Source organism: Sorex araneus, chromosome X (genome assembly GCF_027595985.1).
Source record: "Sorex araneus isolate mSorAra2 chromosome X, mSorAra2.pri, whole genome shotgun sequence".
Classification (NCBI taxonomy): domain Eukaryota; kingdom Metazoa; phylum Chordata; class Mammalia; order Eulipotyphla; family Soricidae; genus Sorex; species Sorex araneus.
Genome location: NC_073313.1, coordinates 81,100,220 through 81,125,600, shown reverse-complemented (window position 1 = coordinate 81,125,600; position 25,381 = coordinate 81,100,220). Strand labels below are relative to the sequence as shown.

The following is a 25,381-nucleotide window of genomic DNA, read 5'->3' as shown; positions in this document are numbered from 1 at the left end:
GTAGGCCTCCATAAATTACATTTGTGGTGAATAACTGAAACACCTCCCATTAATGGTAGAAATTCTTTACAACTTCCCAGGGTATGTATCTGTAAAGTTTCCACACACTGTTTAGTTCATTCAAGTGTACACAACTTGGGGGCTGGGGTGACAGTATAGAGGGTAATGCACTTGCTTTGCATGTGGCCAGGTAAGGCACTTACCTTGCATGTGGTTGACCTAGGTTCAATTCCCGGCATCCCATAAGGTTCCCTGAGCACTGCAGAAGTGATTTTTCAGTAATCATGTGCAGTTTTATTGCAGGTGATTCATTTTTTTTTTATTGTGGAAAGTTACAAAGTTACAAAGTTTTCAGGTTTAAATCTCAGTTATACAATGCTCGAATACCCATCCCTTCACCAGTGCTCATATTCCACCACCAAGAATCCCAGTGCAGGTGATTCATTTTTAAAAATGTTTGTTTCAAGGAAAGCTAATTATTTTAAAACGTTGTTAATCATTACTACTACATGCATACTTTCTGAAACATAATGGCAAGAATCGAACATGTGTTAAAAATTTTATTCCAATAAGATTGTTATGTCACCGTGAAAGCAATAGTAAAACATTATAAAATGATTTTGAATGCAGAACCATAAATAACCACCCCTGAGCACCACCAGGTGTGGCATCAATTTAAAAAAATTAAGTGTAGGCAACTTGCAACCAGCTTTTCTACTGCTTATATTAGAAATTCCTCTTTGACTCTGGTAGTATGTCCAGTTGCACCACTCCTTGGTTCATTTGTAGTTGACTTCTTGAGTTTGATCATTTGATTTTTCCTTTCATTTGAAGAGCGTTCTAGAGATGCATTCTTCAATATTTTGACCCTGACCTTCTACCACATCCTGTGTATCAGTGGTTTTTAGCCTTTTACACCTCCCCTGCACTAGTGCACTGCTGTCCAATAGAACTTTTCTAGGGGCTGGAGCAATAGCACAGCCTGTAGAGCATTTGCCTTGCACGTGGCTGACCCAAGTTCGATTCCCAGCATCCCATATGGTCCCCTGAGCATCGCCAGGAGTAATTCCTGAGTGCAAAGCCAGGAGGTAACCCCTGTGCATTGCCGGATGTGACCCAAAAAGAAAAGAAAAACTTTTCTAGAAGATACACACATTTGATGTTTGTGCCGGCACAGTTGAAACTTGTCTGGTGTGACTTGGAATGTGTTCAGTGTGATGTCAAAACAGAAGATTTCGCTTCAACTTCTTTCAAAGTGACTTTGATATTAAAGCCTGATGGTGTCAGTGCCAGCAATACTGGACTGTACAGGTGCTTTATTCTCAGTTTATTTTCAACATTCAGGTGTCACTAATAGTCAGAGATAAAACTCTTGGACACCTAGGGTACAAATAATAATGAACAGTAATCCAAAGTGAGCTCATTCTAAAAGTGGGCTTGTAAGACTTTGGAAATGTGTACAGGATTCTGTGTACACTGAAGGATCACCACACTGTAGAATTCTAAATGTGAAGGAAAAGATAGCTACAATGGTTAGAAGTCTAATTTTTGCAGTTTGGGTGGCAGTTACACGAACCGCCAGATTGAACATAAACCAAACCATTTCTTTTCATTTCTGGAGGTGCCTTCATTCCCAGGAGCTCCTAGAACCCCAGAGTTACTGTGCATGTTAAGATTGAGCCATGTACTACCTCCCCCACCTCCCTGTACTTCCAGAAACCATGGCAGTCATATCGACATGGGGTGTCGATATCAAAGCGGCCACCCAATTGAAAAGCTACTCAAGCCTTACCGTCCCAATAAAAATATCACATGTCCTGAACAAAAAACATGACCTTTTAGCACCTGTACTGCCAGCCATAATGCACAAAAGGAAGAGGAAAGAGAGAGCAAGAAGGAAAGTGCCTCCCATAGAGGGAGGCTGGGGTGGGGGTGGGGGGTTGGGGGGGACGGTGGTGGGGAAATGGGGGGCATTGGTGCGAAATGTACACTGGTGGAGGGATGGGTGCTGGATCATTGTATAACTAAAACCCAGCTATGAACAGCTTTGTAATGGTCTGTCTCATGGATATCCAATTTAAAAAAATTTTTTTAAAAAGTAATGTGGAATTCATGCCCAATTCAATCAGCTTAATAAATGGTTGAATAAATAGCAGTACTCCTACATTTAAACAAAAAAGGTTGAGCCATGTAAAGCTTCTGTTCCTTTTCATGCAGCTGATTTGGAAGAAAGCTTCAATGAACACGAACTGGAGCCCTCATCACCTAAGACTAAAAAGAAAAGTCGCAAAGGAAGGCCCCGAAAAACCAATTTCAAAGGGCAAGTGGAAGACAGCCGCTCTACGTCTTCCCACGGAACAGATGAAATGGAAAGTAGTTCTTACGTACGTTGAGTGGGTCACGTGCTGTCCAAGGCACCAGGAATGGGTGGCGGAGATGGGGCTTGCGTGTGGATCGCATCCTCTGAAGCAGTAGCCGAGTTGGAGGCCAGCGATGGCTTGTTTGCCTGGAGTTTGAAAGATGCTCTTGTTTCCCCTGTGTTTGCAGAGAGATCGGTCTCCGCACAGAAGCAGCCCGAATGACACCAGACCAAAATGTGGATTTTGTCATGTAGGGGAGGAAGAAAACGAAGCAAGAGGAAAACTGCATATATTTAATGCCAAGAAGGCAGCTGCACATTATAAGTGCATGGTAAGTGCGGATCTCCTGAATGGTGCTCAGAAAGCCCAGGGCCCCCTCCCAGCTGTGGCATGACAGGTCCTGGGGATTACCCAGGCCAGCCTAGTGGCACTCAAGGGCAATGCCCTTTAGTGCTGGAGAGGGAGGGGGACATGCGGTGCCCAAGGTTCAAACCAGGTTGGCCACATGCACGGCATGACCCTTTACCCTGTGCTATCTCATGCACCGCCCCCCTCCACTCTTTATTTGCTTATAAACCCCAAGGTTTGGGGCCAGAGCAATAGTACAGTGGGTTGGACGCTTGCCTTGCAGGCAGCCGAGCTGGGTTCAATCCCTGATACTCCATAGGGTCCCCCGAGCCCTCTAGGGGCAATCCCTGAGCACAGAGCCAGAAGGAAGCCCTGAGTAGTGCCAGGTATGGCCACAAACCAAACCGAAAAAAAACAACCCAAGGCTTTTTGTTTCTGTTTTAACACAATACCGCAGTGCACACCATGGGTGGCTCATGTTTGAAAGTGGCTTTGTTAACAAAAATTGCAGCAATGGCATTAACGTGTCAACCATTTTGTCCATAAACAAATGTAGCACCGTCACCCTGTCATCCCATTGTTCATCGATTTGCTCAAGCAGGCACCAGTAATGTCTCCACTGTGAGACCTGTTGATACTGTTTTTGGCATTTCGAATATGCCACGGGTAGCTTGCTGTGCAGGCGGGATACTCTTGGTAGCTTGCTGGGCTCTCCGAGAGTGATGGATGAATCAAACCCGGGTCGGCCACATGCAGGGCAAATGTCCTACCTGTTGTGCTATTGCTTCAGCTCCCATAAACAAATCTGACACATTTTTACTTTTTTACAACTACAAATGATATATTTTCTGACCCCAAATCTAGTCCCCAATCTAGGTAAATGTTAAGGTTTCAGCAATAGTATGAAGTGAAAAACCTCTTTCACACCTATGGCATAAACTGGAGGTTTAAAAATATCGGCTTGGGTCTAAGAGATAGTGTAGGGTACCCCTCTTACAATAGTACACTTGCTTTGCATGCCGCCGACCCAGGTTCAATCCCCAGCATCCACATATGATCCTCCAAGCCCTGTCTGGAGTAACTCCTGAGTGCAGAGCCAGGAGTAATTCCTGAACACCACTGGGTGTGACCCCAAACCAGAAAAGGGCCTGGGGATATAGTTCAGGGTTTCAGTTGCTGGCCTTCCACACAGCCAGCTCTGGTTTGATCCCCGGCATCATATATGGTCTCCTGAGTGACCTGTGTGACCCAAAAAGCCACAGCCCCTTAAAATATTTCAGTCAGTACTTGATTATTAAGAAAGTCAATTTTTCGGGATATTCGAGTAATACAGAACATTTGTTATTAAGTCATTTAATCTTTTTATGACAAGGATTCTGACTATTTAATGTACCTGCATTTTTCTTCTCTAGTTATTTTCTTCTGGAACGGTCCAGCTCACAACAACATCAAGAGCAGAATTCGGAGATTTTGATATTAAAACTGTGCTTCAGGAGATTAAGCGGGGAAAAAGAATGGTCTGTGGTTTTATATTTATGTTATTCGACATTAATCTTCTGACTTTTCTGCTTTAATCTTTGAACATCTCTCAGTTTATCCAGTCATCACAAAGTCTCTACGGTAGTTCATGTGTTACAGTGTATGTGTAGTTGACTCAGTTGTGAGAAAAGATGCCGATGTTGGGCCAAACTGATCTTCCAGCAGGTAGGGCTCTTGCCTTGCTTGCAGCTGACCTGGGTTCTCCCCATCACCACCAGGACTGATTCCTGAGTGGACCAGGAGTAAGCCCTGAACATAGCCATGTGTGGCCCCAAAGCAAAACAAAATGAGGTTGATGTTGCTGAAGATTAACCTGTCTTTCTCTGTCACTTTATTATTTGAGAGAATCATACTGTTTTACACTTCAGCGCCATTGAGGCTTTTTAAAAAATCAATGCGAATGCTATACACATTAAGTTTAAATTTTCATATTGTTTAAGCTTGCTTAAAAGAAAAATTCCATACCCTGATTAGAGCATTGAGAACCCTCCCATATTGTTGCTCCGTTTTTTATAAAAGGAACATATTTTTCTCAAACCTGTGCAGTTAACACACAAATTGACAATTCTGCTTCTGAAAATGTCTATCATAGTGTTAAGGTTTCCCTTATAAAGATGTGCCTAAGTGGCCTGTTTTTAAACACACTGCATCGCTGATACATAGGTTTAATAAATAATGGCATCGCTTTGGATCACTGATTCTTTTCCAGTTTGTCAGTATTAGAAAATGTCAATGGAATGCAAATATTTTTTTCAAGACAGCAGTTGTCTCTAGAAATGATTTGATTTTTTTTAAATGTTGTGAAATTTGCAAGCATACCAAAATTAGAAAAGCTAGTAATACTTAATCTGTCCATCATCTTGGCTCATCGGTTATTGAGAATTTGCAGCCCTTGTCCCACCTGTGCCCCTTATTCTTGCTGCTTGAAGTATATTCAAGCAGTGCTGAGACTTCATCACATTTCATCTCCATGTATTTCAGTGTGTATCTCTTCAGAATTGGCCATTTTGTTTCCAATCACATATGATTTCGCCTTAATAATGAAGCCAGTCTGCAGTGTCCTTTACCACCCACTTTGTATTTGTATTTGTAGTTTCCCAACTGTCTCAACAAGCTTTTTCAGTGCTGTGACTCAGAATCTGGGGGAGGATAACACATTGCAGTTGGCGGGGGTATGTACCCCTTAGAGTCACGGAGGGCACTCTCTTCTTCCTGTCTTTGTTATTTCTGTTTTTTGTTCTGTTGTGTGCCATGGGTTTACTGAAGAGAAATGAGTGGCTTGCCCTATAGAATGTTTACTTTTGGCTTTTTTTTCACAATGGCATTTAACTATTCCCCTAGTCTGCTAGATTTTTTCTTTAAGGCACAAGTTAGCGGTTAAGATGATTAGGTTCAGGGCTGGAGTGGGCAGGGCATTTTCCTTGCACACAGCCGACCTGGGTTCGATTCCCAGCATCCCATATTGTCCCCCAAGCACCACCAGGAGTAATTCCTGACTGCAGAGCCAGGAGTAACCCCTGTGCATTGCCGGGTGTGACTCAAAAAGAAAAGAAAAAAAAAGACCTGATTAAGTTCAGCTTCACCATTTGGCTGGGATAGGGGAAGGAGTGCTAAGAATATTTCACAGGTGGTTCCATAGTGTAAGACACAAAACAGGGTGTAATGGCTGATCCTTGGATTCAGGTGCTGAGTCTGATGTTAACTCGGTTCCCTGTTAGTCTTTCATCTAGCACAATTTGCCAGACTGAGTGGGCCTCCCACCCCCTTTTCAGACAAATACTCGGTGACCTCCCTGGAAGTCTCACCCCTTCAGGTGAACAAATGGGAATCACTCCCAAGGGTGTGCCCACTTGGGAACCCTGATCTAGTGCTTTCATACACTGATGCTGTTTGTCTGGGGCCACGAACAGTGGCTCTGTGGAATGGCAGTTTTTTTAAGAGACAAAGATCTTTGTTATCTCTCCCATATGAATCCGTTCAGGTCATTGAGACTTTGATTGCTCTCTGGAAAGGGACTCTTCCTTTTAAGACGAAGCACAGTACTCAAAAGCAGGAGAGTATCACTCCCCCATAGTATCGCAGGACTGACATCCTAGTGGGTGACTTAAGATGACAATTTAAAATTCTGTGGATAGGGGCCGGAGTGATAGTACAGTATGCAGGGCATTTGCATTGAATGTGGTCATCCCAGGTTAGATCCCCGGTCCAGTAGGAATTCCTGGGAATCACCAGGTATAGACCCAAAAACCACCCCCCACCCCAAATCTCTGGATCCAGTTGCCCAGGTAGGTTCTCTTGATGCATTCATTTGTTTTCGCACTGTTCAATGCTAGGGTCAGCACTAACCTAGCACTTGCTCCCAGGGTGCCTCAAAGAAGTGTAGTGCTTCAAGATGCCACCTCATCCCTCCAAAAATCAGAGGGCATCTGGATTTCAGTACAGTTGCGAGCTGTTTACGATTTCCTCCTCCCTGGAGCAAAGGCTGAGAAGCTCTGTCTGTTTAAATAAGCATTGCTCAGACTTCGACTTGACTATGAAACCCTGCCGGTCAGCAATCACTTTTCAATCTCAAACCATTTTTGTTGTCAGGCGAAGTGAATCTGGAGCAAATTGGAAAGTCTTGAAAAGGTTTCTGCCTCTGTATTCTGCCTCTCTTTGCCCTTTCACCTGCTCAGTTGCAATCTCTTTTTGGGAGAGAATTGCTTTCCTGTCTTTTCATTCTTTCCCCAGTCACAATAGAAAAGGAGCTAGACGCAGAACAGTAGTCAACCAGTAAAAGATGGAATATTCTTTTGTGTGTGTTCGGCACTATTGCAGTGTTCAGGAATGTTTATATGTCAGGTACCCGATTGTTATTACAGTTGAGTAATGAAAGCAGTGGGGAAGGGCGATTTTTGAAAGTTTATCCAAATACGTTTTGAATTGCAATATAGTAGTTATGTTATCCAGCACTCTTTTTCAATGGAAAACCGGCAGTTTTCTTTGTCAACTGTAAATGTTTGGCTGAAATACAGCTAAAAGTAGTATCAGTCAGCTGACATTGACTTGAAATACTGCTTAAGATGATTCTCTCTTCCCTTAAACAGAAATGTACACTTTGCAGTCAGCCCGGTGCTACTATTGGATGTGAAATAAAAGCCTGTGTCAAGACTTACCATTACCACTGTGGCGTTCAAGACAAAGCTAAGTACATTGAAAACATGTCACGAGGGATTTACAAGTAAGACAATAACTATTTTCCATCTTCCTAAGCTTGTCAGTATGAAGCAACCTTAAATAGATATTAGTGTATCTGATATCTGATCATTGTTAGGTGGCATTTGGTCAAGTGCAGACTCCAGAGGACTGTCAGGAAATGACCATGGCCATTGAGATGTTCCTCTGATCGTTCCTCCCTGCATCAGCATTCTTTCTGTGGGGGTTGGGGGTGGCTGGTTTGGGCCACACCCGGCATGCTAAGGGGCTACTCCTGACTGCTTAGGGATCATTCCTGGTGATGCTTAAGGGAACATACACAGTGCTGGGGGTCGAGCGAGGCTTGGCCAAGTGTGAGGCACTGTACTGTCTCTCCAGCTCTGGGTGTACACTTGGACCGTTTCGTTCCTAACTTTGTGCCAGGCATTGTGCTAGGAACTGGGCAAGAAGCAGAGAACAGGGCAGACATTGTCACCTCATGAATCTTAGTAGTCTAATGGGAAAGACATTTACCAGATGACTGTGCAGATACACGGTTATAAACTATGTTACATGGTAAGCAAGTTACCTAACTGTGCAGTAGGATCCATTGCAAAGTGCTGTGAGGGTGTGTAACAAGGAACACCTAACCCAGGCAGCTGTTCAGGTATCTCCCTAAGGAAATGATGCTTGAGCAGGGAACTGTTGGGGACCGTGGCGGGGGGCTGGGGGTGGGGCACATCTGGCAGTGCTCAGGGCCTACTCCTGGCTCTCCTCTGGAGCGACCCCTGGCAGTTTGCAGGGGAGGGGTGTGGGCAGCTATATGTAGTGCCGGGGATTGAACCGTGACTGGCCATGTACAAAGCAAGTGCCTTCCCTCCTGTATTATCTCTGTGGCCTTAAGCAGGAGTATGAAGGGTAACCATGACCCAATAAATAATAAGAACCATCTTGGGGGGAAAAATGCCAGCTTTGTGTCATCATCATAAAGGCACAGGTGTTTTATGACTGAGCCCTGTCAAGCTTCTGAGGACCAACTAATTTGAGCTCGTTAAAGAGGTTCAATCCCTCGGGGGCTAGAGTGATAAGTATAGCAGGTAAAGTTCAAACCTGTTAGCACCTTAAAGATGCTAGTAGTGGCTTTTTATTGTAGATGTATTCTTAAGAATTGGGGTAGCAGTTAAAAAGATACCAGTTAAAATTCTTGAAGGCTTATTTGAATTAATACTAAGATACAGCAGAGGTAGGAATTATCTCAAATATCAGAATTTCCAGTCAGCAGACAAATTTGTAAGGGCTTACACACATCCTACCTGGTTTTGATCCCCAGCACCACATATGGCCCCCAAAAAACACGAGGAGTGATCCCTGAGCACAGCCAAGTGTGGCCTTCAAGCTCTCCCCATATATAAGAGGTTCAACAAATAGAAATGAAAAACTTCTTGATTCAGTCTACAAAACTTGCATGACTGATAGCAAAGTTAACAGTGATCACATTCAGAACAAATAAAAGCAGATTTTTCAAACTCCAGGCCAAATATTTTGTAAATATAGAGACTAGGATCCAAAGTCAGGTAGGAAGATCAAATGCCCTGCTTCTATCCCCGGCATCCCATATGGTCCCCCACGCCCTGCCAGGACTGATGGCTGAGTACAGAGTCAGGAGCAGGTCCTGAGCATCACTGAGTGTGACCCAAAAACAAACAAAAACCCAAAAGCATGTACTTAGCCAGCTGAGCTCACTGGCTCTCTGGTACATCTTTGTTTTTTTGAAATATTACAAATCTCTGTCTGTGTAATTACTTACAATTATTGGTGCTTTTTTGGTGTCAGAGAACCTCCAAGGGGTGTCTGGGGCCCTTCCTGACAAATCGCAACTGGCCAACTGGGCTGGTGGTTCAATGCTAATACTTTGTGGTGTCTAGGATACCCTGGCCATGCTCAGGGGCCATACGCGGTGCCATATGGCCAGGGATCTAACTGGGGTCAGTCACACACAGGTAGACCATCCCCTGTAGTATTGCTCTGGCCCAAAAATAATTATTTTTTGGGGGGGAGAGGAAGTTTGGGCCACAGCTATGCTCAGGGCTTTCTACTAGCTGTGTGTTGTTCAGGGATGACTCCTTGTGAGCTTGGGGGACCAGTGGGGTGCCAGGAATCAAATCTGGGTCAGCTATGTGCAAGTCAAGTGCCCTCCCTACCGTACTACCACTCTGGCCCCTCAAAAATACTTTTTGGAGGTTGTGGGGCCACCCCCCTGCATTGCTTTGAGCTTTCTCCTGGATCTGCATTCAGGAATGCAGATGTTGGGGCTTGGATGACCATTGGGTGCCAGATCAAACCAGAGTAGGCTGCATGCAAGGCAAGTGCATTACCTGCTGTACTGTCTCTACAGCCCTCTAAAAATTCTTGTGTGTGTGTTTTGTTTTGGGGGAAGCCATGGCTCTGCACTTAGGGGTCACTCCTGGCATGCTCAGGAGACTATACGGAGTGACGGGGATTGAACCTGGGTTGGCTGCATGCAAGGCAAATGCCCTTCCTGCTGTACCATCTCTCTGGCCCCCTAAAAACAGTACCACTTTTTACTAAGGCATAACTGCCCAGCCATGGAGAAGTCAGCAGGCTGCAGTGCATACTCAGTGTGCAGGTACCCCAGTTCAATCCAGACACCTCATGGTCCTCTGAGCACCGCCAGGAGTGGCCTCTGCTCTAAACCCACCCCAATTCCCCCACAACAAAAGACCCCCAGAGTTCAGTACCTATAAGAAGCTTCACAGCATTATTAGTAATGATAGCTGCCCTGGGGCAGTGGTTCGCCTAGGGTTTTTTTTCGGGGGGGTCTCTTAGATTTTTACACAGGAGATCAGCCAGGATTGCAGGAGCCTGGGCCCCACCCTCCATTGCTTCTGTTGTCCTGCTAGCCCTGCTGGATGTCTTGCTGTAGCCAAGTGACCCAGCTTTATCAGAAAAGCAGTAGGACATCGATATTCTCTGGGTGATTCAAAATAGGAATATTTTTTGTTGTTGTTGTTTTGCATTTTGGGCCATACCTGGAAATTCTTAGAGGTTACTCTAGGCTCTGCACTCAGGAATTAACTCCTGACGGTGTTCAGAGACCATATTGGATGTCCGGATTTTAATCCGGATTGGCTCTGTGCAAGGTAAACACCCAACCTGCTGTTCTATTGCTCGGCCCCTCAAAGTAGGAATGTTTGAGAACTTTGCTAGTCTTATTGCCTCTGGACTGTGAGCCCCTTCCTGACCTTGTCACATACCCCCATTCTTGTGCTGTGCCCTGTGCCACCACCCCACCCTCAGTCCCCTGGTAGGAGATTGTCACCTGTGTCCTGTTTGGAATTGAGAAATGCTGCCCTGGAGTCTTCAAGCTCAATTCTGCCTCTCACTGTCAAGGTTCCAGAGATGGAAGGACAAACACTGGAAGAGGCAGGGAGAAGTTAGGAATAGCCAAAAAAGTTTGGGCCATGACCTTCTGGATGAGTGGGCTGTCACAGCCAAAGTCATAATCCTCTGAAGTAACCTGCCTCTCCGGCTTTTTACTTCCTGCAGGCCTTAATCGCATGTGTGCTTAAAAAGGGTGTCCAACTCACCTCACTGGTTAGAAAGGTTTAAGCTGGAGAGAAAGGGGCTGGAACAGTAGTACACTGGGGTGAGGCTTGCACGAGGCTGAGCCAGGTTTGATCCCCAGCATCCCATATGGTCCCCCGAGCATCTCCAGGAGTAATTCCTGAGTGCAGAGCCAGGAGTAACCCCTGAGCACAGCGAGGTATTGCCCCCCACAATAAAAAAAGAGCAGAGAACAAGGGGTTGAGCCATAGTACAGTGGGTAGGGCACTTGCTTTGCACAGGGCTGACCAGAATTAGATCCCCGGCACGAAATATTCCCGTGAGCCTATGGCAAGAGTGGTCCCTGAGCACAGAGCACTTCCGGGTGGGGGCCAAAACCAAATAAGAGCGAACAGCACATCTGGCAGTATAGGATACGGGCCCCAGGCAGGAAAGAGAGAAAGAAAGAGGAGAGAGTGGGAGAGCCCTCCCTTTGCGGTTTTCTGCTCGCACTGTGGGAGCTGCCTGGATGGCTGACTGTTTTTCTAGGAAAATCTGTTCTGGGTCCAACTCTTCAATCTGCCAGTGGCAGACAAGAGCCTGAGCCTGCTGGTAACAGAACTAGTTGGCTGGGGCGTCCCTGCAGCAGTCAGTGGAGTGTTACTCAAGTCGAGTGGGGCGTGGTGCGCTTGGGGCGGCAGTGAGCCTGGCCGGGCTCCTGAGCCTCCACACCCCATCGGAAGCTGCCCCACCGCAGCATTGGAGCGCAGTGCTCCCCACCCTGAAACGGGACCAAAGTCCGCTTCTGGCAGAATTACTTCTTTTCCTCCCGGTTCCAGTATTGTCTTCATCTTAGGGAACGGTACGGTCCCCTGAGCCACCAGGAGTGATTCCTGAGTGCAGAGCCGGGGTTAAGCCCTGAGCATCGCCGGATGTGTGCCCTCCTCAAAAAAACAAATTAGGAATAATGTGGTTTCATAAAAAGAGTCCACACACCAATTTTTATTAAGTTGTCAGGGAGTGAGAGCTAGCCAGTTAGCAGAGGTCAAATTATCTCAGAAAAACACAGAACCTTGGTTATCCCTTCACCAGAATGCCTACCTGGACACCTAAGTTTTGGTCTATGTTCAGTTTACTACTACACCTCATATAGCAATTAAAGAATAAACTAGATCCACAGTGTAGAGTTGCGGCAGGGTACTTCTTTGACAAAGAAGGGAACCAGCTCTATTAACTGTTGTTTCAAAGTCCTTCAACTGTTGGTTTGATCCAGGTTGTCATCTGACGGGATATACTTGGGACAGGCAAAACTTGCTGTTGAACTCAGGCTCCCACCCACCCACCCCGAACTGTTGTTGCATTGACAGGAATCATGTACTTTGTGTGGCACTCATATATTTTAGTTGTGTGCCTCACTGGGCGGGGTGGGGAGGGGTGTCTAAGGGTTTTGTTTATGTTTTCATTTCTGGGCTACACCTGGTCACTCTGCTCTGCAGCGCCCCCTGGTGGTGCTTGGAGGACCAGATGCAATACCAGGGACCTCACCAGGTATGCGAGGCCAGCACCTTACCTCCTGCTCTCTCTCTCTAGGCCCATGATGTTTTCCCCAAAATGATTAATAATGTGCTTTGTATATGGACACTAGTTCTCCATAGTGATTTGAACGTATGAAATTATTTAATAATTTTCTGTTGTGGCACTTGGGGTCCACACCCTGCAGTGCTCAGCACTTAGTCCTGGCTCTGCACTCTGAGGTTACTCCTGGTGAGGCTCAGGGGACCCCTTGGGGTGCCAGAGATTGAACTTGAGTTGATTGTGTCCAAGGCAAGTGCTCTCTACCTACAATACTATTGCTCCAGCCCTAATTTAATAAGTTTCTTGAACTGAGTCTGTTGTGACTGTTCTCTCAGCTGACAACAGCAAAACCCACTTGTGTCTTTCTGCACAAGTGTTTTGCCTTGAACCAAGTTTAGATAATAGACTGCCTGTATAAGCTGCTTTTATCCACTGCTGGCCACAAGGGGGCACTCTGAAACCAACATTTGAAACTTCGTTTCTTGGATCTTGTTTATAACTTGCCTAAAACAATTCGGCTCTGCCATCCCTTCTTCGTTTATGGCCGGGTAGTTAATTATTTGTTTTTTTAAAAAATGGCACCTGCAATATAGCTCAGCAGTAGAGCTCTTCCCTTGCATTTGAGGTCTTGGTTTAGATCTCCAGTGCTGCAGAAATTAAACTACATATATTGGATAGAAGACCATGAGCCCTTATCCCCAAATCGTCTGCATTGCTATTTGCCCTAACAACCAAGAAGATTGCAAGCAGGCAGTATATATAACCAAGAAAGAAGGTTAGCTAAGCATGAGGTCAAAGATTTGATTGTTTAACTAATTTGATTTTGTTTTCATTTGCAAATTTTAAAGGAGGTAGGGGAATCCTCCATCTATAATGGAGAGATCTTGCCTTCACCACTCTGTTTGCCAAATACCAAACAGTATCACCATGGGCCAGAGGAATAGCAAAAACTTAAAACAGAGCCTGGCACTCAGGCTTTGCATGTAGGAAGCCCTGATTTGACTCCCACCACTACATGGTCCGTGGAGCACTGCTGGGGAGTAGCCCGTGGTACCTCAGGGTTGTGTAACAAAGCAAAGAAACTACAACTCTCCCAAAACATGTGCCATCAATAATAGGGATTTCTGGGGTTACATCCACTTGAGATGTGCAGTGTCACATTTTCTAAGTATCCTAGAGTAACAGAAAAGCCAGTGTGGGAACTAAGGATGCTTCCTTGAAGACCTTATTTCCTGTTAGTAGCAATTTTGTGTAGGGAGAACCAACAAGAGTAGGCCCAGGTTAAGCCAGTTCTCCATATGGTAAACATCGGGGCTTCTTCAATTTTTTTTCCATTCATGACCCTCTTGAAACCACAGATTTTTAAAACGTGACTCAATGTGTATGAACTAGATACTCAAATGAAATACTGGTATTAAATGATAAGTTTATGGAGCCAGAGCGACAGTATAGTGGGTAGGGCGTTTGTCTTGCACATGGTTCGATCCCCGGTATCCAGACATTCTCTGGAGCACTGCCAGCAGTAATTCCTGAGAGCAGAGCCAGGAGTAACCCCTAAGCATCGCCAGGTATGACCCGAAAAGAAAAAAAAAGCAATAAATGGTAAGTTTATTTGAAGCAAAGTTGTTTTTTTTTTCCCCCCACCCTCACATTTTCCTCCTGGCTCGTGATTTGGTTTTGTGTTGTTTCGAGGTCACATTCAGTCGTGTTCAGGGATTCACTCCTGGCAGTGCTCAGGGGACCTTTGCCATGGCAGGTATTGGACCCGGGTCAGCAGAGAGCAAGGCAGAGACATTAAGAGTTGTACTGTCTCTCTGACCTATGGCCCTTGGTTTGAGATGCCAGGGTAGAGGCGAAGCCACTAAGTGGGCTGAGTGCATGTTTCGCATCTAAGAGCCCTCCTTGGCTATCCAGCATCTCAAGATTCCCCCAACCCCAAGCTGGGAGTAGTAGCTTATGCATACTGCTCCATGGAACCAAAACTCCACCCCCAACCCTCAAAAGCAGACACTGCCAGGTGCTAGAGATAAAACTCTGGGCTGAGCTCCAGCATAGCAATGCTAAGAAATATATGTGCAAAGTATAACATGTACAGACTGGCACCACAGGGTTCCCTAAACACGCCTCGGAACCCACTCCCCCAAGCACAGAGCTGGGTGTGGCCCAAAAACCAAATCACAAAGAGACAGCCAGAGGAAGTACCTGGAAGGCCCTCAGGTGGTGTAGCAACGAAGGTGGCACGCTACTGGTGAGGCCCGCTTGAACAGTGTGGAATGTGAGAAGAGCAGTGTACATAGGCGAGCATTTAAACTCTACATGAAGATAGAACCGAGAACTTTACTGTTTCCTCTATAAGCCTGAGAGTTGCTGTTTTTGAAGTTAACCACAAATTTGGATTTGCATTTCCTCGGGCAAAATGAGCAGTTGCCTTATTGTTGAACATTTGTGACTGCTGCCATCCGAAAGAAGAGGTCTTTTTGGCCTGATAGTGTTTTCCTGCCTTCTCAGCAGAAATAGACCTATCTGTCATGCAGAGATTGTTTTGAAATGGGAGTGAGTTAAGCCCACATTGGGGTTTGGGGTTTGAGTTTGGGGGCCACACCCAGTGAAGCTCTGCACTCAGGATTCACTCCTGGCAGTGCTTGAGAGACCACAGGGGATGCCAGAGATGGATCCTGGGTAGGTGGCATGCAAGGCAGACCCCCTTGCTCTATCTCTCCAGCCCTAAGCCCGTGCTGCTAACCTCCTCACTAATGACTGAAATACATTCTCTTCAACAACGCATCGTGAGATTTGCCTCTCTCATCATTGTAGGCTGTATTGTAAGAATCATAGTGGCAATGATGAGAGAGATGAAGAAGACGAGGAACGAGAGAGTAAAAGCCGGGGGAAAGCAGAAACCGATCAGCAGCAACTAACTCAGCAGCAACTTAATGGAAACTAGGTATGCAAGTTCATTCTCTCGGCTCTGTTGGCAGGATACAAGTGCACATTTAAGTAATGATGTGCAGTATGATTTTTTTTTAAAAAAGTTTTTTTTTAAAAAAAAGTTTGGTTAAGCATGTTACTGGAATGCGGAGTTATTGTGTAGCCTTACGTAGTAATTTTTAACTAGCTCATTTTGTAACAGTGAAAAACAAAGCTACCTACTTTATTGAGAAATTAGTTATAATATCAAGCCAGTAAGATCTCTTGCTCCTCGATAACATTATATTTATTGTGTTCCCATTAAGCATCATGTTTTACATTTTTTTATCATCTTTTAAACAGGTTCATGGGACAGAGTTAGAAAACTGGGAATGAATAAGACATCCATAACTACTATTCTTTTTTTTCCACTGTTTTCTAAAAATCAAAAAAGGGTTTGTAACTTTTTATGCCCAGCTCTTAGATCCTTCATTGAACTGCCTAAAACCGTCTCCTTTGTTTCATGAGCCTTTCACTAGGTGGCAGAGTGTGACATGTTGATATTACATAGCTGTAGTTTGCAGTTTCTGGGAAGCAATTGAAACACTATTAATCCTGTGTATAGTGTCAGCCATTCCAGCAGACATTGAAGTGGAGTAAGCACCATTTAGCGTGTCTAAGTGTGTCTAGCCGATTCGTACTCAAAGGAGCGCACAGGCAAATTTCACGTTGCCGTGCAAGCCAGCCTCGTGGCAACGCATGGGGAGAGATGATGTCCTTGTGTTGTTTTTCCTTCACACACTCAAGTCAAGGAGGCTAGAAATGAAGAGAGCCTTCTTTTTTTCCCTTCCTTGGTCTTGACAGCCTGGGCTTAAAAAAATAAATAAAAGCAAAAAAAAAACAACAACAAACAATTAAAAACCTCTTCCAAGAAGCTTGCTAAAGCTTTTCATTTGGTTCCTGTTAAAAGTTGTTCTCACTGAGCACCATGGGACTCCACAACTGGTGACTGATGAGAAGCTGAGAGCGCCAGTCCTCGCGCCATAACTCATAACGATATGACCTCTTTTCATGTCATACAAAGAGCTTCGTGCAAAAAAAGATCCAGTCCTTCCAAGCTAATCTCCCGCGCGGCCACCGCGGTGAAACCTTTCGAGGCTGGAAAGGGTTCCTACTCGCTAAGAACTTCAGCCGTCCACATCTGAAACCTGCTCCTCCCAGTGCCCACGGCACGGAACATTTCATCCATTGGCCAGAGTGCGCCAGGGGGGTCTCTTGTGATGTAGACGTTCAAACCAGTCTTTGCATAAAACAGTATTTCCTTTTGATTTTGTGACCACTATTTTAGAACCGTTCATACTTGTGATTTTTTTGTTCCTTCTTGGCTTGGCTTCTCTATTCGACAGGCTTTCACGCCTTCCTTCCCTCCCGTCAGTAGGGTGCGCTGCTGCACCACCGCTCCAACAGAATTGCGGCTCACCGCCTCAGAATTCAGCTTTTCAGAAAGGATCTCTGAACGCTGGCATCGCCTGCCAGTGGTCTTCCACTTAACCTGCTGAAGCACATTTTTATGTTTCTTTCATGGCAAAACCAAAAACAAAGCTTGAGTTGGTGGTCTGCCTAATATTACCATAGCACCTCAATATCAAGGATAGATAGGAGATTGCGGTTTCTGAGTTACTCATTAACCTATTGCATTGCAGCAAATTAGCAAACAAGGAAAAATATGGTAACTTGACTGTACATCCAGATAATTCTGTGGCTGATGGAAAAGCATTTTTTTAAAAAACGTAACAGGTGGAAAATTACACTGTGCTTAATGACTGATTTTTTTTTTAAACTGCTAGTCCCTTAAAGTCACATTTGTCCAGTGTGCATTCACACATTTACTTAAGGGATGTGATTATTGCTTTCTTTTAACCATCTTGGACTGTTTTTAGAAGGAAACTAGTGTTTGTAGTTGGTTGCCCTGTGTGTTTCTTCCTTTTGCTCTACGTCTGCCATTGGTGTGTGTATTTGTGTGTGTTTGTGTGTGTGATGGATTTTTTCAAAATTCACCATGACTTGAAGTGCATCGACAGATCTAGATGTTTGTTTACCAAGCTCTGTGACTTTTCCCAAAGGATCTGTATTTTACTTCCTTCCAACACCTTGAAACCAGTTATTTTAACTCTTTGAATCACTGTGTCTTCATCATTTTTATATTGTGTGCCATAAGACTTACCCACGGAACAAGAGAGCACCTTCCTTTTTTGACAACTACTGTAATGACATTTTCCGGGAAAATAGAAGGTGCAGGGGTAAATAATGGCCAGTCAGTAAGCATGTCGAGGAATTCAAGTACTCGCCGTTTCAGAACTTCACATGTAAACAATTGTATACTTTTTTCTTATATGGATTTCTGCAACCTTTTCTCTGCCACTAGCCACCAGAATAGCACTTTACCTTTTGGTTGGCTAGGGAAGTGGCTGGCTACCTATTTTTCTCACTGTGGTGTGATTGGCTGAACAGTCGTACATTTACAAAAGGATGTAGAAATCAAAATCCCATGCAAAAAATCACCTTTAGTTGGAACACTTACACGATTTTGATTGTCTTTCCATGTTTTCATCATAATGCTGAGTAAAAGTGCCTTACAATGTAAAAATTGTACAGTACTTCTGTTCCCAAGTAGCATTGTCATCTTCCAGGTAGTAATTACATTGTGGTATGAATATTTAGAAAAATGGACCTCAGCAGTGTATTTACTGTTCATCTCTTCAGTCCTTAACTGTAGTTGTAATAAGCATGACATTATTTGATAAGTATATAACATTTACATCATTTCAAAAAAATACTCCCATCACTGTCTTTTACACATATTTTAGCTTGAAATTTTGAAGTCTCTTTTCTTTCTTCCCTTCTTTTTCCTCCCCCCCTCTTTTTCCTCTCCATTTTTGTTTTGGTTTGTTTTGTTATTGATATTAAACAGTGTAATCTTTGCAAGCGTATATTGAAGATTATTCTGGAGCATTTATTGCCTTACCAGAAATGTTAGTAAGAAATGTTCTTTAGAGTAGAAAGATAGACTTGAGTTTCTATGCTTTAATAAGAGCTCTTTGTTCCTGGGGTTAGGGGTAGGGGGGTGGGAGGGACATTTTACTTTCATCTCAATCTATTCAAAACCCACAACTGAAATAATTTTGTTTCCAATATCAGCAATTTTAGAATTTCACTTAGTACTTGCTCAGGAGTACATGCTACTCAAGATATTAAAGAGAATAACAAGCTATGTAGATCTACTGTTGAATCAGAATCTATGTACTTGAACCAATGTGTGAATCTTAAGTATCTCAAAGCAAACGAAAAGTGTTTTAGAATGTTGTTGCTTTCTTACAAAGCACTAAAGTTAGACCAACTTATACCATTTTGTTCTAACAGACATTTAGGTTAATTGTAAAGCTAAGGAATGCATTATGGGTCAAAAAATTCAAACATTCCTCTCTTGTTATGTATATTTTGTTCCTGTTGGCTTTGTTTTCAAAATTGTAGTTTGTAGTATTAGTTTCTTCTTTTATTGGTATTCCTGCATATACTATTCATTCAATAAATGAGTCATGACTTTCATGCTTGTGTGTACATCTCTTTTATGACGTCTCAGAGGGCTTTGTTACAATGGTGGTAGAATAGTGTTTCTTTGCCTCTTGCTTTCTTTCAAGGTGAAATACCCAGTTAGTTGACGGCCTGGTTTTCTTTAGCCAATTAAAACTATTGTTGAAAAGTGTTTTAATTACAAAGGGGAGGCTGAGGGCCAGAGATAATAGTACAGGGATTCAGACATTTCCCTTGCACATACCGAACCTGGTTTGACCCACAACACTGTATGCCCCCCCAGCAGCACCGGGCGTGGCTAAAATACCACCCCTCACCAAAATGGGGTGCTGAAGAGAGAGCTCATTGGGCTGGAGCACATACTCGGGGTTCAATCCCCAGCGTCACATATAGACCCTGAGAACCCCTTGGAGTGATTCCCACCCCCACCCCCTAAGCACCAAGCCAGAAGTAGACCCTGGACACTTAAAGGTATGGTCCCTAGACAAAACAAATTGACAAGTGGTAACCGAAATAGCTCCAAAGCATAATAAACCAAACCAGTTCATCTTTCAAAACGCTCACCCCACAACCCTGTGTCAGGGTTCAAACCCAGGGCCTCTAAACATTCGAGGTGTGTATTACTATTGAGTCACATTACAATACCCAGGACTTTATTTTTTTTTGCTTTTTGGGTCACACCTAGCCATGCACAGGGGTTACTCCTGGCTCTGCACTCAGGAATTACCTCTGTCAGTGCTCAAGGGACCATATGCGATGCTGGGATTTGAACCCGGGTTGGCCGAGTGCAAGGCAAACACCCTACCCGCTGTGCTATCATTCCAGACCCTACCGAGGACTTTTTGAGGGGGCTATGGGGCCACGTCCTGCCTGCAGTGCTCAGGGTCTGTTCCTGACTCTGTGCTCTGGGGACCCTGTGTGATGCCAAGGATTCAAATCCGCACCAGGAGTGACAGAAATCCCCAGGTTTTCCCCTTGCCAGTTGCCCCTTAGCTTCTCAGAAGAGGCTCCCTCTTAAAATTCCACCGCCATAAGACTCCAGTTTGCAAGGTTCTTTTCTGGATTCAAAAGCTGCTACGGATCCAAGATTTTTCTCCCGACCCGGGCAGCCACCGTTTCTAGGCAACCATGTTCTCGGGTCTGTTCAGAGACAGTCAGTGATGGTGACGTTATGTCCTGAACCAATCCAGGAGGTAATAGAATTCTGCAATACCACTGGCAGTCGAAATCAGACTGAAAGGGCCAGAGAAATTGTACAGTAGGTAAGGTGTTTACCTTGCCCACCAGAAGGGATCCTTGAGCACCGCCAGGTGTGGCCTAAAAAACAAACAAGAAATGACTGGCAGAATTTCTTTATGAAGTGATGAAATTGCAATTAGTGATTTATTCAAGGCTGAAATGTGGTGAAGGAACAGGTGATCATACGTTTACAGGTAATAAATGGGCGGGGCCAGAATGGTAGTATGGTGGGTAAGGCCTTACACATGGCTGATCCGGGTTTGATTCCCAGTATCCCGTATAGTTCCCTGAGCACCACCAAGAGTCATTCTGAGTGCAGAGCCAGGAGTAATTCCTGAGCATTGCTGGATGTGGCACGAAAACGATACAACAATATATACTTCTAAAAATAAAGTAATAGGGGCTGGAGCAATAGCACAGCGGGTAGGGCATTTGCCTTGCACGCGGCCGACCTGGGTTCAGTTCCCGGCATCCCATAGGGTCCCCCAAGCACTGCCAGGAGTGATTGCTGAGTGCATGAGCCAGGATTAATATGTAATGCTGGGTGTGACCCAAAAAGCAAAAAAGTAACAAATGTGATGAGAGAGCTAGTACGGGGCTTAGGCTGAACTGGGTTCAATCCCTGACTCCGCATAAGGTCCCCTGAGGACACTTGGGTTTGGTCCCCTAACGCAAAATAGTTTTGATAGTAGATGGTTATTATAGAAAATTTAAATATTGTGGGGGCTACTGGGCTAATGGTGGAGGGAAGTGGATAACGGGGAAGGGTGTGGTTTGGGATCATGCTATGCATGAAACCCAATCAGAAATAGTATTGTAAATCATAGTGCCTAAAATAAAATTTATTGTAAAAAGTAAAAAGATGGACCAGAGTGATAGTACAGTGCCTTGCACACGACCGACGCAAGCTTGATCCTATAACACCTTGTGGTCCCCTGTGCCCAACCAGGAGTGATTCCTGAGCAGAGCCAGGACTAAACCCTGACCACTACTGGGTGTGGCCCCAAGACCAAAATAATTTTTTAAATGTTCAAAGTTGTACAAATGAAATGTGAGACCACGCCCCAGCTGCCAACCTCTATCCACAAACTTAGTTTTTGGAATTCTGTGTGTGTCGTGAATGTGTGTGTACAAATACAGAAGGTGTACATTTTTGCACAGATCATTGGATCATGTTTGACGCGCACTTCTATACCCTCTTTTTCTCTTGCACAACAAAATGTCAGAAGAAGATTTGTTCATTTTCTGGTTAGCAGCTCGAGTATTGTGTGGACGAACTGCCAGTGTTCAGTCCATTCGCTCAGGCTAAATTGCCCTAAGTGGAACTTCTAAGTAAAAGGTTGATGCATTTAAGGTTCTGGTAAAAAAAAAAGATGCCCTCTAAAAATATAGCAAATTGAAAGTCCATCTGCAGGGATTATTAAATTGCTCTGTTCCACTCCAGAAGAGTGTTTTTTAATGAAAAGAACCTTTTAAAAACACATCTTTTACCAGATGAGCTCTTCCCAAGAATCTTCGAGGGCCAGAGCAAACACATCATACACACTTTGTAGAAAAAAATCGTGTGGGGTATATAGATTAGATTGTATCTCAAAATGGAATATAAATTACCTTAGGGAAACTTGACACATTCATTTGCAAAAAGCTAAATCAAAAGGGTTTTTTTTTAATTGGTGAGTCATTTCCCTTCTTCCCGCTTTCTGAAAAGTAACACATTCTCATAACTGTACATTATTCTCTCCAGATGAATCTTTTTCTGACACTATAGGGTTGGGTGAGTTGGTTAATATGTGAAGGCGTGTGCTGTTTACTGAAATTTTTTTCTTTTTTTGGGGTGTGTGTGGTCGCATCCAGTGGTACTCAGGGCTTCCTCTTGGCTTTGCATTCAGCGATCACTTCTGGTGGGTTTGGGGGACCATCTCTGGTGCTGGGGATCGAACCTGGGTCAGCCGTGTGCAAGGCAAACGCTTACCCACTGTACTATCCCTTCGGCTCCCTATTGAAAATTCCTGTGCTCTTTACCTGCTCCTCGATGTTTGTTCCTCCCCTATCGTGATTGTGGCAAACCAGTGGTCAGTTGTGCAAAACCCAGATACAACCATTTGTGCTTTCACTTTTCAATAATATGTTTTGCCCTTTAAAGGGAATCCTGGGGGCTGGAGTGATAGCACAGCAGGTAGGCATTGGGGTTCGATTCCCAGCATCCTATAGAGTTCCCCAACAATGCCAGGGACAATTCCTGAGTGCAGAGCCAGGAGTGACCCCTGAACATCGCCAGGTGTGACCCAAAAATCTAAAAAAAATAAATAAAGGGAATCCTGGGGCCGGAGTGATAGCACAACGGGGAGGGAGTTTGCCTTGTACACGACCAAACTGGGTTTGATCCGGCAGCGCATATAGTCCCCTGAGCACCGCCAGCAGTAATTCCTGAGCATCGACCCTAAGCATTGCTGGATGTAACTCCCTAACAAAAAAATATTTAATTAAAAAAAATCTTTAGAAAAGGGAATCCCCAAAAATTTTCATCACTTACCATCAGAAAAGCAAATCAGAAAATTGAGGTATCACCTCATACCAGTTAGACTGGCACAAATCACAGAGACAACCAGTGTTGATATGGATGTGGAGAAAACGGACCCTCATTCACTGCTGGTGAGAATGTTGACCAGTCCAGCCTTTTTGGAACACAATATGGACTTCTCAGAAATGTAGGCTATGAGCTAAATATGATCCAGCAACCCTTAAACACTATTCAGAAGAGACCTTTCACTCCTCTGTTCCCTGCAGCACTGTTCACAGTAGCTAAAATATGCAAACGACCCAAGTGCCCAAGAGAAGGTGACTGGATAAACTATGGTGCTGCACATACGCTGCCAGAGTGCATGTGTTGCTGCCACATGCATGTCTCTCCCCTCTTGAGATGTGGACTTTCATACCTTCATACTTCAACGCTGGGATGTATACTGGGCTCTCTCCACTCTGGAGAAGCCCACATTCTCTCTTGAATGTATTACTTTCTCTGTCTTGCTCTCTTTCCCCCCATCCCAACTTCTCCCTCAGAACTTCCGAATAAAACCTGTTTTTACATTTTTTAAAAAAATTTATAATGTAGGGGGCTGGAGCAATAGCACAGTGGGTAGGGCGTTTGCCTTGCCTTGCACGTGGCCGACCCGGGTTCGATTCCCAGCATCCCATATGGTCCCCTGAGCACCACCAGGGGTAATTCCTGAGTGCAGAGCCAGGAGCAACCCCTGTGCATCGCCGGGTGTGACCCAAAAAGCAAAAAAAAAAAAAAATTTATAATGTAAGAGTACTTAATCAGCCATTGATTAAGCTGATTACGGTGGTCATGAACTCCACATTACTTTTTTTAAATTTCTATTCTGAATGTTAATTCTACTTTATTATTTTATTATTATTATTCCCCCCCTTTTTTGATTCACCGTGAGATAGTTACAAAGCTTTTTTTAAAAAATAATTATTTTTTAATTAGTGAATAACCGTGAGTTACAGTTACAGATTTACACATTTTAGTGCTTCTGTTTCCCTCATACAATGCTCAAGAACCCATCCCTCCACCAGTGCCCATTCTCCACCACCAATAAACCCAGTATCTGTTTTCACTTTTTTTAAAAAAATTTTTTTTTGCTTTTTTTTGGGGGGGTCACACCTGGCGATGCACAGGGGTTACTCCTGGCTCTGCACTCAGGAATCACTCCTGACGGTGCTCAGGGGACCATATGGGATGCTGGGAATCGAACCCGGGTCAGCTGCATGCAAGGCAAACGCCCTACCTGCGGTACTATTGCTCCAGCCCCTGTTTTCACTTTTTAAAAAAAATAAAAGGAGAGAGAACTTTAAAAATATAAAATAAAATAAAAGGAATCCCAGAGCCAGAATGATAGGACAGCCTTGCATGGGGCCGACTCGGTTCAATCCCTGGCACTGCATATGGTCTGCAGAACCCGGCAGGAGTGATCTCTTGAGTGTCGAACCAGAAGCCCTGAGCACCACTGGGTGTGACCTCCCCTGAAAAAAAAAGGGGAATTGGGGCTGAAGCAATAGCACAGTGGGTAGGGCATTTGCCTTGCACGTGGCTGAACCCAGGTTTGATAACCAGCATCCCGTATGGTCCCCTGAGGACCGCAAGGAGTAATTCCTGAGTGCAGAGCCAGGAGTAACCCCTGTGCATCACCGGGTATGACCTAAAAGAAAAAAAAAAAGAAGGGAATCGTAGAAAAACCAGAAAAATGGGTTTAGTGTACATATCTTTATGATTTTATCTCCTTTGGTAGAAGATGATATATTTTTTAAGTGATTTTTTTTTATTTAGCAATTTTAAGCAGCAGGGCTGGAGAGATGACTCAAAGGGCTAGAGCACATGATTTGTTTTTTTTTTTTCTTTTTGGGTCACACCCAGCAATGCTCAGGGGTTACTCCTGGCTTTGCACTCAGGAATTACTCCTGGCAGTGCTTGGGGGACCATATGGGATGCCGGGGATCGAACCCGGGTCGGCCGCATGCAAGGCAAACGCCCTACCCACTGTGCTATCGCTCGGGCCCCTGGAGCACATGATTTGTAAGGTGGACCCCTGAGTTCGATCCCCAGCACCGTATGGTCCCCTGAGCACTGAGTCTGAAATAGCCACTGAGAAACTCCAGATGTGGCCCAGAAACCACAAATAAATAAGAGAATTTCGGGTTGGCGGGATAGTACAGTGGGGAGGGCACTTGCCTTGCACACAGCTGACCTGATTTCAATTCCCAGCATCCCACATGGTCCCCTCATGCACTGCCAGTATTGATCCCTGAACTCAGAACCAGGAGTAAGCCCTGAGCACTGCTGGACGTGGCCCAAAGAACAAGAAAAAAGAATTTCCAGCAAGTCACCTGCATGTCTGAAAATAAATTGTTGATAAAATTAATAGATCAACTCAACATGGAGCTGCGTTGTGAGTGTCTAAGGAAAGAATCCCACATGAAAAGTAGTGTTTTCTAATTTTCAAAATTGCCTCTTGTGCTGATTTTCTTTCATTTTTTTCCGGGGGAGGGGTGGTGAGGGGCCACAGCAACAGTGCTCCAGG

The 25,381-nt window shown here is 44.5% G+C and overlaps 1 protein-coding gene across 2 annotated transcripts in view; it reads left to right on the top strand.

Moving 5' to 3' along the window:
• PHF6 (PHD finger protein 6) overlaps positions 1-19,073 on the top strand; it is a 57,890-nt gene extending 38,817 nt beyond the window's left edge. The window contains exons 6-11 of one of the 2 annotated variants that reach the window (XM_055121868.1): positions 2,218-2,384; positions 2,548-2,691; positions 4,121-4,225; positions 7,334-7,467; positions 15,375-15,504; positions 16,438-19,073. In XM_055121868.1, the coding sequence (XP_054977843.1) occupies positions 2,218-2,384; positions 2,548-2,691; positions 4,121-4,225; positions 7,334-7,467; positions 15,375-15,504 (680 nt within the window). In that variant the 3' untranslated portion in view covers positions 16,438-19,073. Of the gene's footprint in view, positions 1-2,217; positions 2,385-2,547; positions 2,692-4,120; positions 4,226-7,333; positions 7,468-15,374; positions 15,505-15,830 lie in introns of both variants that reach the window. The other variant, XM_004621251.2, reaches the window with a different exon arrangement.
• Positions 19,074-25,381: the final 6,308 nt, after the last annotated feature.